This window comes from Phragmites australis, chromosome 23 (assembly GCF_958298935.1).
Source record: "Phragmites australis chromosome 23, lpPhrAust1.1, whole genome shotgun sequence".
NCBI lineage: Eukaryota > Viridiplantae > Streptophyta > Magnoliopsida > Poales > Poaceae > Phragmites > Phragmites australis.
Window position 1 is genome coordinate 18,266,236 of NC_084943.1, and position 12,918 is coordinate 18,279,153.

Genomic DNA, 12,918 nt, shown 5'->3' on the forward strand with positions numbered 1-12,918 from the left:
AAACCAGATGTAAACCACATGTATGCCAGGATCAAGTTTCATACATGCAGCGACTTCATCAGTGTATCACATCCAGTGTCATTATTACAACGTTTTAACTATAACAAATAATGAGACCAAAAAGTCTTTAACAAAAAGCTCACAGCGATACTCCGCGAAACTCCAACTTCCACAGGCACTTGACCGGGGGAAACGCCAGCCTAGCAGTCTTCCTCTTCATCATCGAAGAAATCTGGATCTCCTTCATTGTCTGAGCAGCGCTTGAACGGCATTTGGGGTAAAAACAACAAGTGTGAGTACAACTAGTACTCTGCAAGTGTGGGAAATAAAATTCTATGCAAGCTTAAACAAGGAACAGGCCATAACAATTATAGTTTTGCATAAAAGCTAACTGTACTAACGAAGTTTATGAAAGCAACCTACTTAACTAGGTTCATCATCATTAGGCCTCCAACTCCTAGAACCATCTCCACAGTTTTTCCCTCCACCTGAGTTCCCACATCAGGCTCCCAATAGACCAAAACGACCCAACCATCTTGGCTCCATGTGAGGATCCAAGTCTCTCATAACCGTGAGCACGGTTGTTATAACAGTTTTACACTCTGTAGAGGTTGTCCAGCTTTCCCCACAAGTCGTGATTTTCCTTGTTGCCGTGTCCGCGAAACACTTAACACACTCCAGTGGTGTGTCGCCCGGAAAGTCACTACAAAGCCGTTACAAAGTTTCATCCAGTATGTGCATACCCGCTAGGTTTCACCGCCGTCAAAGTGGCATTCACACCACCCAGAAGCCCCCTTTTGCGCCTTGTAGCTCCAGAAAGTTTTCACCCTTCCCTTCCACTACATATCTCATACCATTAACCAAATGGTTCTGGCCTTTGCCGTCCCCACACATCCACTCTTCCGTTTGGCACGCACAAAAACTGGAATCCACTAATTAATAGGCTAGGCCTGTCCCATACCAGGTCTCGTGGTTGGTATGATATTTCTTGGGTTGTCGCTCCACGAACCGGTCCTTACTTAGGTTACTTGAGCAAAGACTAAACCAACATCATAACTTCATCATCACTGACCCAACTTTGCTCAAGGCCTAAGATTCCATGTTGCTATTGCCATCATTAATATTCCCACTCATAATTGCATTAATTAGTTAATCATGTTTAACCCTTAACCCTTCATTCCCTTTGTGCGAAGCTAAGCATGACTACCCATCATATCCTCTATTATCAACATGGCGACAAGGAATTATATAGAACAGGGTATTATACATACATAGGATTCAGGATTAACAGCATGCATGTTTGAAAAGAACGCATTTTAAACAAACTGGGATCAAAATGTTCAAGGACACTTGCCTCTCCCAACTTGCTGCTCAGACTCCTCAAAAACTTGGTCCTGAAGGTTCTCAAACTGCTCTTCGTCTGCTTTCGACACGCACCGGAAAAGCAAACAACAAAACCAACTAAGAACAGTACACCACACAGTAACTAACATCTATGAAAAAGGTACTACAAGATAGTACACGTTGCTACGAACGCGGGAGGGCGAAAATCGTCTAAATTGGAGCTAGAATGAGAAAGTTATGCTAGAAACAAGTTTTAGGGTTAATCTGAAAAAAAAGGACCTAATTTGAATTAAACAGAAAGAACAGGGACCTTTTTGCAAAAATAGAGGGACCTAATTGTAATTATGGGAAAGATCAGGGACTAATCTGCAAAAAGACAGGGGCTTTTAACTAATTTCAGAAGAGTTCAGGGCTTTATTGCAAAATTACCAATTTCTGGAATTCTTGGAATTATTTTTGTATTGAAAAAGGCTGATTTTGCTGACTCGGCTGCTGCGGTTGACGTGGCATGATGACTAGGATGACACGTCGGCATGGGTGCTGAGGTGGAAGGCTGACGTGGCGTTGACTGGGTTTAAGTGGTGCCACGTGGCGGCTCGGGATTGGGTGGCCGAAGGGGTATCGGGATCTAATCTAGGCAGTCCAGAACAGATCTGATGGCTCTGGGCGAGGGGAAGCGCTCCGGTGGCGGCGGCAGGCAGACGCAGCGGCGGGAGGGGAACGGCGTCGGCGACTTCGCCGGCGAAAGCGAAGACCTCGTCGCTGGGCATGGGGGACGACGGCGAGCGATGGAAAACGAAGAGGGGCACACGGGGAACTCGATTGACGGCTCACCTTTGACGGCGCGGCTCGGGAAGGGGGTCGGCGACGGAGAGGCTTCAGCGGCGCTCGGCTCTTCATCGGGGATGGGGCTTCGGCGGCGGAAAGGCGACGACGAGTGGCGGGGGAGACTCTACGCAAGCACGCGATCACAACGGCGCTCTCAGAAGCGGCGGAGACGCGGCGGCAACAGCGGACGGCGAGCTCGGCCGAGAGCAATGGCGGGCGGCGGCGCAACTCGACGATTGGATCTGGGCGAAGGAAACAAACAGGGGGGCTCGGGGCTTTATATAGGCTAGGAGGGCGCGGGGATAAGCACGGTGCAACCGATTCGGGCTTGGGTTGTTGGGATTCAACGCGAAGACGGTGGCGCGACGCGAAGATGGCGCGGAGACGGACTCGGCGAGCGGCGTGGCGCGGAGACGAAGACGGCACGGGACCCACACGCCAACGACGGGCAGCGAGGGCGAGCGCGAGCGGGAGGAGAAGCTGGGCCGGCGCGGCTCGGCCCACGCGGGCAGCCGGGGGAAGGAAGAGGAGGAAAAGCGGGCCGGGCCGGAAGAAAAAAAAGAAGATTGGGCCGGCGGAAAAAGGAAGAAAAAGAGAAATTGGCCCGGGAGGATTTTCTGAATTTCTGATTTAGGATTTTGCAACGATTTCTTCCACGATTTTTAAACGGCTCCTCGCGGGGTTTTTCAAAAGGGACTTTCCACACAATAAAACTCTAATGCATCTACTCCAACATGAATGTGACAAACAATTCCTAAATTAATTATTTGCTTTATAAATTAATGTTTTTCTCTAGGGTTTCAAGAGCTAGCACAACACCTCTAACAAAAATTCATTATTATTAGGAAAAAGTTGAAAATTAGTGTGTTACATCGAGCTCCTGTATAGACCGGAGACTCTGGACTAGACCGGATACTCCGGACAGACCAGATAGTCCAGAGTATCCGACCTTCACCGGAGTATCAGGCGTCTGTTTAATCCGTTGATTAGTTTTAATTTTCAGAAAAGCCTATTCACACCCCCCCTCTCTAGGCACTTTTAAGTACATTCAGCATGCCAGGGGTCACCTGTATACATGTTCCTATGCATCATTTTTGCTTTGTCTACAACAACTGGATAATGCCTTGTGTAAAAAAAATTGCAGTGATAATTGTTCATTCGTTTACACATTGATAGTTTGGTCAAGAAATTCTATTGAACATGAGACACCGGGAAAGAAACCAGAGTAAACAGTGCACCGACATTTGTTATACCTTCGGTGAAGTTCCAATATGATGTGTATTATCTGCTGGAATTGTAATGGTTGCTGCCTTTTGGCGTCTTTCTATAGCTGATATGTAGACGGAAGGGTATAATCACTCGGAGTAGACGTACAGTGGCTACAACAACTCTATGGAGGTTTGCTTATTATGACCTGAATTGTAAATGCTTTTGCTTTGTGATTAATCACTGCGAGCTCTTATTGATCGGGACGAATCATACATTTATTTTTCATCCACAGGAAACTGCGAGTACTAGTGAATCTCATGAGAGTGGGAGCAACTGTGGTGGATTCAACAATGCTGAGGCAAGAAACGTTGCTCTGGAAGAGTTTTGGAATGTAGCGCAGATGACGTTTGGAAGCGAAGACGAGTGTTATAGTTTCTATAATAAGTATGCCAGGGGCAAAGGATTCAACATTAGGAAGGATGTTGTGAGGCGTGAGAAAAAGGTTGGGGACATATTCTACAGACGTTATCTGTGCTGTAAGGAAGGGAGTCGAGATCCTGAACTAAGTGACATCAAGAATCGGAAAAGGAGGGAAAGAGCAAAAATAAGATGTGATTGTCCTGCTCAACTCTGCATTAGGCTTGACAAGGCCCGTGGTATTTGGTTTGTTGACAATTTTGTGGATGACCATAACCATCGTTTGACATCTCCAGATGAAACTCCGTTTCTTCGGTCTCAAAGGAAGATGACGGAATCTCTGAAATCTGAAATTAAACTAATGGAATCAATGGGCATCCGAAAGCATGTAATAATGGATATCTTGGAGTGCAGGTATGGAGGATATGATAAGGTTGGTATTATTAGGAAGGACATTTACAATTTCTCATCTAGGTATAAGAGGTCAAAAAGTGTGGATGGTGATGCAAATGCTGCTTTAGAGATCATGCAGATCAGGCGGGACAAGGATCCTGATTTCTTTTATGAGTACCAGGTTGATGCTGAAGGCCGAATGAAAGATCTTTTCTGGTGTGATGCACAGTCGCGCATGGACTACCAATCATTTGGTGATATTGTTGTGTTTGATAGCACATATAGGATTAATAGGTACAAAATGCCATTTGTTCCGTTTGTGGGACTCAACCACCACCGCCAAACTACAATATTTGGTTGTGGTATCATAGGAGATGAGCGTGTTGAGTCATATATTTGGTTGCTTGGTGCGTTTTTGAGAGCAATGTGCCAACAGAAGCCAAAGTCCATAATTACTGATAGTGACAATTCAATGATGAAAGCAATCCGATGTGTGCTACCAGGTACCAGTCATTGCATTTGCTCTTGGCATATTGAGAAAGGTATGCTTAAGCATCTTCACCAGTCAAACCTCGAACAGTTCAGGTCATTCATATACGATGCTTGCTTACCGACTGTCTTCGAAGACCTAGGATGTCTGACAAATTCCAGAATGTTGATTCGGCCCTCGCAAACCAGAATGTTGATGACGCTAACAAATTCTGCAGTTTGGAACTACCGTGTATTACAAGGGAGTGGAAATGACATGCCTCCAAATGGGAGAGTTAGATTGCTTACTAGTTTGTTGCCGATCAGTAGGTCGTCGCTCTTGGCGATCAGAACTCGCGAGAGCTAGTGTGTTCCCATCTATGTATTATTATATAGATAAGCAATAGCTGTGCGCTTGTGCTAACTAACTCTCTAGGTTTATCTCCAGGTATCGTAGTTCGAATTTCAATCTTGTTTGTTAGCTCCTATCTCAATTTCTACTTCAGCGATCTCCTTGTTTTTCTCGTTATGGTTAGATGATCGCTCCTGCTTTCAGTTTCGCCTTCACGTGAGCGCGGGCCAAATACTGATAAGTGAATACTTCTCTGGTTGTCATTTGTACAAGGTCACACAACAAACTAGAAAGATTGGTAAACTTGAACTGTGCTTCTCAAGACATCAATATGTTCTAGTGTTCTACAGTTAACAGCACATGAAAGAACCTCAAGAAAACAAACGAACAAACATAAACTCCTGTATACTTAAAAAGGAACCCACTATCACATTCAGGCCCAAATTTCATGTAAATTCAAAAGAAAATGTTGTTGAATCAGATTTTGCGACTCCTCTAGAAGTCTACAACCCCACCAACCAACAGCTACTCACAATGCAGCTAACAACATCAGGAAAGCTAAATGGCCATGTATAGTCCAATACTATTGCTTGGCAGCTAAACACTGTTAGTGCTGAAAAAATATAACTAAATTGAAAGATAACAACATATGCCACAAAGATATGAATGTAACTAAAGAGACTTAGTCCATGCTGCAAGTATTGTAACATCCAACTTTAGACAATTAATATAGTGAATAGCAAAATACACTACAAGGTCCACAGATCGCAGAACAGGACTATAAGCAAGCATCTCATCCAACGCTTCACCCTGATGCCTTGCTCAACATGTGATAAACTTACTCTTCTTTCATTGCAAGGGGACAACACCGAATATCATGGTCAGGTTGGCGACATCGACTGCATAATCTGAACCTGTGCTCATCAAATGATCTTTGCCTCTTATTATCCCTAGGTGCACCCTTGGTGACCGCAATTGCGGGATCGAGAACCGAACCTTTAGGCCAGTAGAATGAATTATTTTTCTCACCAACATCCCTGTGAGTGCGATTGGATGTCTTTCTTCTTTTTGATAGTTGTTTAACCATATATTCCTTCAGCTCCTCAAAGGCACCAGGATCAGTGGATGACAAGTCAAATAGTTCAGATCTTATGGCGCTCAACTCATAATATCGCTCTTGTTTCTCTGTCCAAACATGTAAATTACTTTTCCTAATAGAAGGAAGGCCACCTTTTGCATTTTTTGAAAGCCGCTGTAGCACATAACACTTCCGTATCTCCTTCAACTCCAAATGCTTCAAAACACAGAGAATGTGCCTGCAAGGGATCCCATCTCGCTCCATTTTTTGGCATCTGCATTTAATATATGAAAGACTCTACTAAAGTGTGGTCAACATAAAACAACTTTCCTTGTTGTTCCTTTGAAGTCACCATGTATTTGGTGCATTTGCCCTCATGCAGAACTCCCAGAACATCAAACCTGCATATCATCTGAAGCTCTCCTTGGACTAAATCAAAATTTGCTGATGTAAAAATATGTCCAGTAGTTTCTTCGAGTTCTTTGTTGTTGGTAATAGTGGCAGGCCAAGACTGTGATGCTTTGGAATCAAACTCGGCCTCCCTTCGATGCATGGTAGAAATGCAAACCTCGTAGTGTTCTACCAAATCAACCGGAGACATGTAGTAGTCAAGATGCTGGTGAAGACGAGAATTCAAACTCTCACTTCGCTGGTTGCTTCTCATGCCCAAAAAGTACTTGTCAAATAAAAGGTAGCAGCCCATAATTCCCTCTTTCTATACATCCTATTTAGCCACTCCCTATTCTTACTAGTTTGGTACTTTGAAACAAAGGATTTCCACTTTTCTTCAAAGACAGTCGGTAAGCAAGCATCGTATATGAATGACCTGAACTGTTCAAGGTTTGACTGGTGAAGATGCTTAAGCATACCTTTCTCAATATGCCAAGAGCAAATGCGATGACTGGTACCTGGTAGCACACATCGGATTGCTTTCATCATTGAATTGTCACTATCAGTAATTATGGACTTTGGCTTCTGTGGGCACATTGCTCTCAAAAACGCACCAAGCAACCAAATATATGACTCAACACGCTCATCTCCTATGATACCACAACCAAATATTGTAGTTTGGCGGTGGTGGTTGAGTCCCACAAACGGAACAAATGGCATTTTGTACCTATTAATCCTATATGTGCTATCAAACACAACAACATCACCAAATGATTGTTAGTCCATGCGCGACTGTGCATCACACCAGAAAAGATCTTTCATTCGGCCTTCAGCATCAACCTGGTACTCATAAAAGAAATCAGGATCCTTGTCCCGCCTGATCTGCATGATCTCTAAAGCAGCATTTGCATCACCATCCACACTTTTTGACCTCTTATACCTAGATGAGAAATTGTAAATGTCCTTCCTAATAATACCAACCTTATCATATCCTCCATACCTGCACTCCAAGATATCCATTATTACATGCTTTCGGATGCCCATTGATTCCATTAGTTTAATTTCAGATTTCAGAGATTCTATCATCTTCCTTTGAGACCGAAGAAACGGAGTTTCATCTGGAGATGTCAAACGATGGTTATGGTCATCCACAAAATTGTCAACAAACCAAATACCACGGGCCTTGTCAAGCCTAATGCAGAGTTGAGCAGGAGAATCACATCTTGTTTTTGCTCTTTCCCTCCTTTTCCGATTCTTGATGTCACTTAGTTCAGGATCTCGACTCCCTTCCTTACAGCATAGATAACATATGTAGAATATGTCCCCAACCTTTTTCTCACGCCTCACAACAATCTTCCTAATGCTGAATCCTTTGCCCCTGGCATACTTATTATAGAAACTATAACACTCGTCTTCGCTTCCAAATGTCATCTACGCTACATTCCAAAACTCTTCCAGAGCAACATTTCTTTCCTCAGCATTGTAGAATCCACCACAGTTGCTCCCACTCTCATGAGATTCACTAGTACTCGCATTTTCCTGTGGATGAAAAATAAATGTATGATTCATCCCGATCAATAAGTGCTCGCAGTGATTAATCACAAAGCAGAAGCATTTGCAATTCATGTCATAATAAGCAAACCTCCATAGAGTTGTTGTAGCCACTGCACGTCTACTCCGAGTGATTATACCCTTCCGTCTACATATTAGTTGTAGAAAGACGCCAAAGGCACCAACCATTACAATTCCAGCTGATAATACACATCGTATTGGAACTTCACCGAAGGTATAACAAATGCCGGTGCACTATCTACTCCGGTTTCTTTCCCGGTGTCTCATGTTCAACAGAATTTCTTGACCAAACTATCAATGTGTAAACAAATGAACAATTATCATTGCAAATTTTTTTACACGAGGCATTATCCAGTTGTTGTAGACAAAGCAAAAAATGATGCATAGGAACATGTATACAGGTGACCCCTGGCATGCGAGATTGCCAAATTATTGTTAAAGTCTTCTCGAGTTTCTCCCTGACTAGCTCAAAGAGCAAGATGAAACACTAGGATAATAATGGCATGTTCAAATTGGGTACTTGTTAGGTATAACTTAGCTTTAACTTTATCTCATAAGACCAAGAATATTAGAGGTTCTATCATGTTAGAAAGATGAGCAGCAGTTCAAATGTTCCTTCTTCTTAGACATGAACATAATTGCCTGAGAAGCCTTGAGAGAGGTGACTACCTCACAATAACAGTCTGATTAAGCTGATCAACCTTACAGTCCAATATCTTGCATGCTATTGCTTTCACAATCCAACATTCCACCTCATCATCATTAATCTAATGAATGAAGCGTTATAAAAGTCAATAAAAAAGTTTCAGCACGTGAACAACAGCAAGGTCAATAGAAGTCATTGATCGAACGAACAATAGCAAGTGAAACCTTTAGTGCATCTGTGATTGCGGAATAAGGGATTTCACCAAAGCAACGGCTGCTCAGAAACTCTCCTTCGATCTCGCCTTGCAGGGGAGCATGACAACGAGAGACGGCGAGGGACGGCGGCGGAGCAGCACCACGCGACGAGGACGGGTGTCGGCTGAGCGGCAACCACGCGGCGAGGACAGGCTGCGGTGGAGGAGTGGCACTACGCGGCGAGGATGGGCTACGGCGAAGCAGCACCACGCGGCGAGGAAGGGCTGCGGCGGAGGAGTGGCACCACGCGGCGAGGACGTGCAGCGGCAAAGGAGCGACACCACGTGACGAGGAGCGGCGGCGGGGAGGGAGGCAAAAGAAGATCGAGAGCAGCACCATGTGAAAGAAGGGAAAGCGATTGCGTTGCGTGGACGGTTCAGGCCCAGATGGGCTTACGGTCCGGGCTCCACAATTAATAACCCTTAACTGTGTAATTAGACAGAAAATGCTTTGTGATTCGTGCCTCTCTGTTTCCGGAAAGCATAAAAGCACTTCTCCCAACATTTTTATACAGTAGAGTATGATAAAAAAGCTAACACAAGAGGTTTCACATTTTGAGCTAGATTTATTGTCCTATGATTATTACTATGCTGCACCCAATTTAACATTGTACTACCTCTGTTTTCGTTTACTTGTCACCAGCTTTTTACTGTAGCAACTTTGACCTTCTGTTTTTTTCTACGAAAAATTTACGAATACTTAAAAATATCTAATACTAATAAAGTACATTTCACGATGAATCTAGGGATACGAAAATTTTAGTTATTTATAAATTTTTTTAAGGAAAAATGTAAGGTCAAAATTGCTACAGTAAAAAATCGGTGATAAGTAAACAAAAACGGAGGTAGTAAGAATAAATCCATTTCTCAACTTCTCTTCTCAACCAAAAATTAACAAGTGGAACTTTTACACCCAGCTGCAGCTAGTCACTGAGACTAAGGCCATCTCCAACAGAATCCTTAAAACTTCATCCTCTAAAATACTATTACAGCATCCCCTATCACTATTGCAGCATCCCTCATTCCCTTCATCTCCAACAGAATCTCCGTTATTTCATCCTCTATCTTCTCTTTCCTATTTTGGTGTGGACTGAGCATCGTGATGACATATACTGAGCATCCCGTTGCACTGGTTTGTTGCAACATAAATATTAGGGTCTTGCAGTAGAAGGAATCGTGTGGAGGAAGGGTCACGGAAGATTGCGGGCGAAGGCTCCGAGAAAGTGGCTTGCAAGGGAAGGAGCACAAGTGGCTTCTCTTGGAAGGTTCCACCGGGCACTATATATAGGTGCAAGAGGGGCTCTCATTTGCAAGCCACGAAATGGAGCCTCGTGCTGCATGGAAGCAGTACATGAGAGAGTTATGCTTCTCCACCGAGGAGTCCGATGAGGAAGATGAGTTGGTCCTAGCGACGCTTGCCGCATGGCATGCCGACGTCGAAGCTTCGCGCAGAGGGCCGTGGGGAGGCTCCGTCCCCAGGCACCGGCGCATCTGTAGGAATCATCAGGAGGGACACAATCGATTGTACAACGACTACTTTGCTGAGTCCGCAGTGTACCCCGACTACATCTTTCGGCGCAGGTAACACTATTCTATGGTGTACGAACGGACGAGAGATGAACTAGTTCTGATCCATCGCCGTGCAGGTTCCGGATGAATCGTGATTTGTACTGCAAGATTGTGAGGGAGGTGGAGGAACATGACCCGTGGTTCAAGCAAAGGAGGAACGCTGCCGGAGAGCTTGGGCTGTCACCCTTGCAAAAAGTAACTGCCGCTTTCCGTATGTTAGCTTACGATGCTCCTGCAGATTCTCTCGACGAGTGCCTCCGGCTAGGGGAGAGCACCATCATCGAGAGCATGCGGCGTTTCGTGTGGGCCATTGTCGAGGTGTTCGGTGACGAGTACCTCCGGGCGCCGACCGAGGAGGACACTGCTCGATTGCTGGATATGAACCAGCGTCGAGGGTTCCCCGGGATGCTTGGAAGCATCGATTGCATGCACTGGAGGTGGAAGAACTGTCCCACGGCGTGGTCCGGTTCGTTCAGGGGCCATGTCAATGCACCGACTATCATTCTAGAGGCTATGGCATCGCAGGACCTATGGATTTGGCATGCCTTCTTCGGGATGCCAGGTTCATTGAACAACATCAATGTGGTGCACCGGTCTCATCTCCTTGACAACCTTGCTAGGGGAGTAGCACCGAAGGTACAATACACTATTAATGGCCACCATTATACAATGGGGTACTATCTTGCAGACGGGATCTACCCAGAGTGGGCGACATTTGTGAAACCCATACCATCTCCAGTAGGCCCGAAGCATCAACACTTCGTGGTGCAGCAGGCGGCTGCATGAAAGGATGTTGAGCGGGCATTTGGAGTGTTGCAGTCCAGGTTTCCCATCGTCCGTGGCGCGGCGAGGTTGTGGGATCAAGAAATCCTCAGCGACGTAATGACCGCGTGTATCATCATGCATAACATGATAATCGAGGATGAGAGAACGGAAGGTGCTGTCGACTACATCTACGAGGGTTCGGGCGAGGACGCGGTGCCGTCTCACGAACCAACCCCCCCGCTTGAAGCATTTATGGAAAGGTACGGGCAAATTAGAAGTCGACCAACGCATCATCAACTCCGTGACGACATTGTGGAGCACCTGTGGCAGGTCGCAGGAGGACAATAGACCTCATGCCACCTTAAATAAATGTAATATCGTATCGTGTTTCATCGTGTTCAAATAAATGTAATCTCGTATCGCATTACATCGTGTTCAAAAAAATGTAATATCGTATCGCATTACATCGTGTTTAAAAAAATGTACAAACATCGCATTACATCGTGTTCAAATAACATCAGCTTGTTGCCGAACAGTTTTTCCCAAGTGTACAAGAAATTATGCGTGTAGGCTTGCTTGCACACAAACCGGCAGATTGTTTCGTATCGCACTCATGCATGTTGCTCAACAGATCAATATTGGCCGATCCTCTAGATTCTGACAGCGCATAGGAAATGATCAGCAAACTTCATAGTACTGAACAAACATCGGATACAATCGGCAACCATGGACTTTGCTCGGCCGATCGGCCACAATGTAATAGTTCGGTCCAAAATATGCTAAAACAGGCAGTTAATACAAATTGTAGGTACTACATAGTACTGAACAGACAAAACTGAAAATCATGTTTGCTTAACAAGTCCCAGGCAGTAAAGGAAAAGTCTGTTTGCATGAAAAGTAAATGAAGCGAAGGAAACATTGTTTGCAAAGATGGGCACCAAAACTCAGGGGGCAGATTCAGCTCGGCGAGCTGCGATGATGCTTCGGCGAAGGCTCTTGTAATATGCCTGCTGGTCCTCGTCCATTTGCGAAATGTCCATGCTCATGATCTCCCTCTCCTCCCTGATTTTTTGCCTCTCCTCCTTGACCTTTTCCAGTTGGACACGCTCCTCCTCCAGGCGCAACCTGTGCTCCTCAATCCTCAACAGCTCTGCAAAGCGATCGGCGCGTTCCTTCTCAACTTTCTCTTTTACCGCAAGTTGCCTGTCGAACATCTCAAGCACTGGTTTTGTGACCGATGTTGATGAAGCCGAACCGCGAGCGAGGTCCCTTGCCTTGTTTCGGCCTGCTGGCCGCTTCTGCCGGCTGCTCCCGCTGGTATGCGTCGGCGTCGCACCGTCACCATCGATGCAGCCGGGGGAGGTCTCTCCCTCCTGTGTTGATGACGTAGTCCTCTGCTTCTTGCGAGAAGACTCTGATTGCCATTTAGGATGGTGGCGTAACTCGGCCCAGCATGGCATCAGTGTGAACTCCCTTTTCTCCGCTGCCTGGAACATCTGACATGCAGCGGCAATCTGAAATTGGCCCACATCATATTAAATGCCACAGTACATATATTGAATGGAAACTATACATTCGCATTTAATGATGCATACCGTGTCGGCCTCCGTCATCCCACTCCTCCTAGTACGAAG

The 12,918-nt window shown here is 45.2% G+C and overlaps 2 protein-coding genes across 2 annotated transcripts; both read left to right on the forward strand.

Moving 5' to 3' along the window:
- The first annotated feature begins 2,000 nt into the window (after positions 1-2,000).
- On the forward strand, positions 2,001-5,026 carry LOC133906026 (protein FAR1-RELATED SEQUENCE 5-like). Its single transcript, XM_062347827.1, has 3 exons — positions 2,001-2,300; positions 3,674-4,694; positions 4,899-5,026. The coding sequence occupies exons 1-3, from the start codon at positions 2,001-2,003 to the stop codon at positions 5,024-5,026; spliced, it is 1,449 nt and encodes a 482-aa protein (XP_062203811.1).
- A 5,440-nt stretch (positions 5,027-10,466) lies between these two features.
- On the forward strand, positions 10,467-11,305 carry LOC133906027 (uncharacterized). Its single transcript, XM_062347828.1, has one exon. The coding sequence runs from the start codon at positions 10,604-10,606 to the stop codon at positions 11,303-11,305; it is 702 nt and encodes a 233-aa protein (XP_062203812.1). The 5' UTR covers positions 10,467-10,603.
- The last annotated feature ends 1,613 nt before the right edge of the window (positions 11,306-12,918 follow it).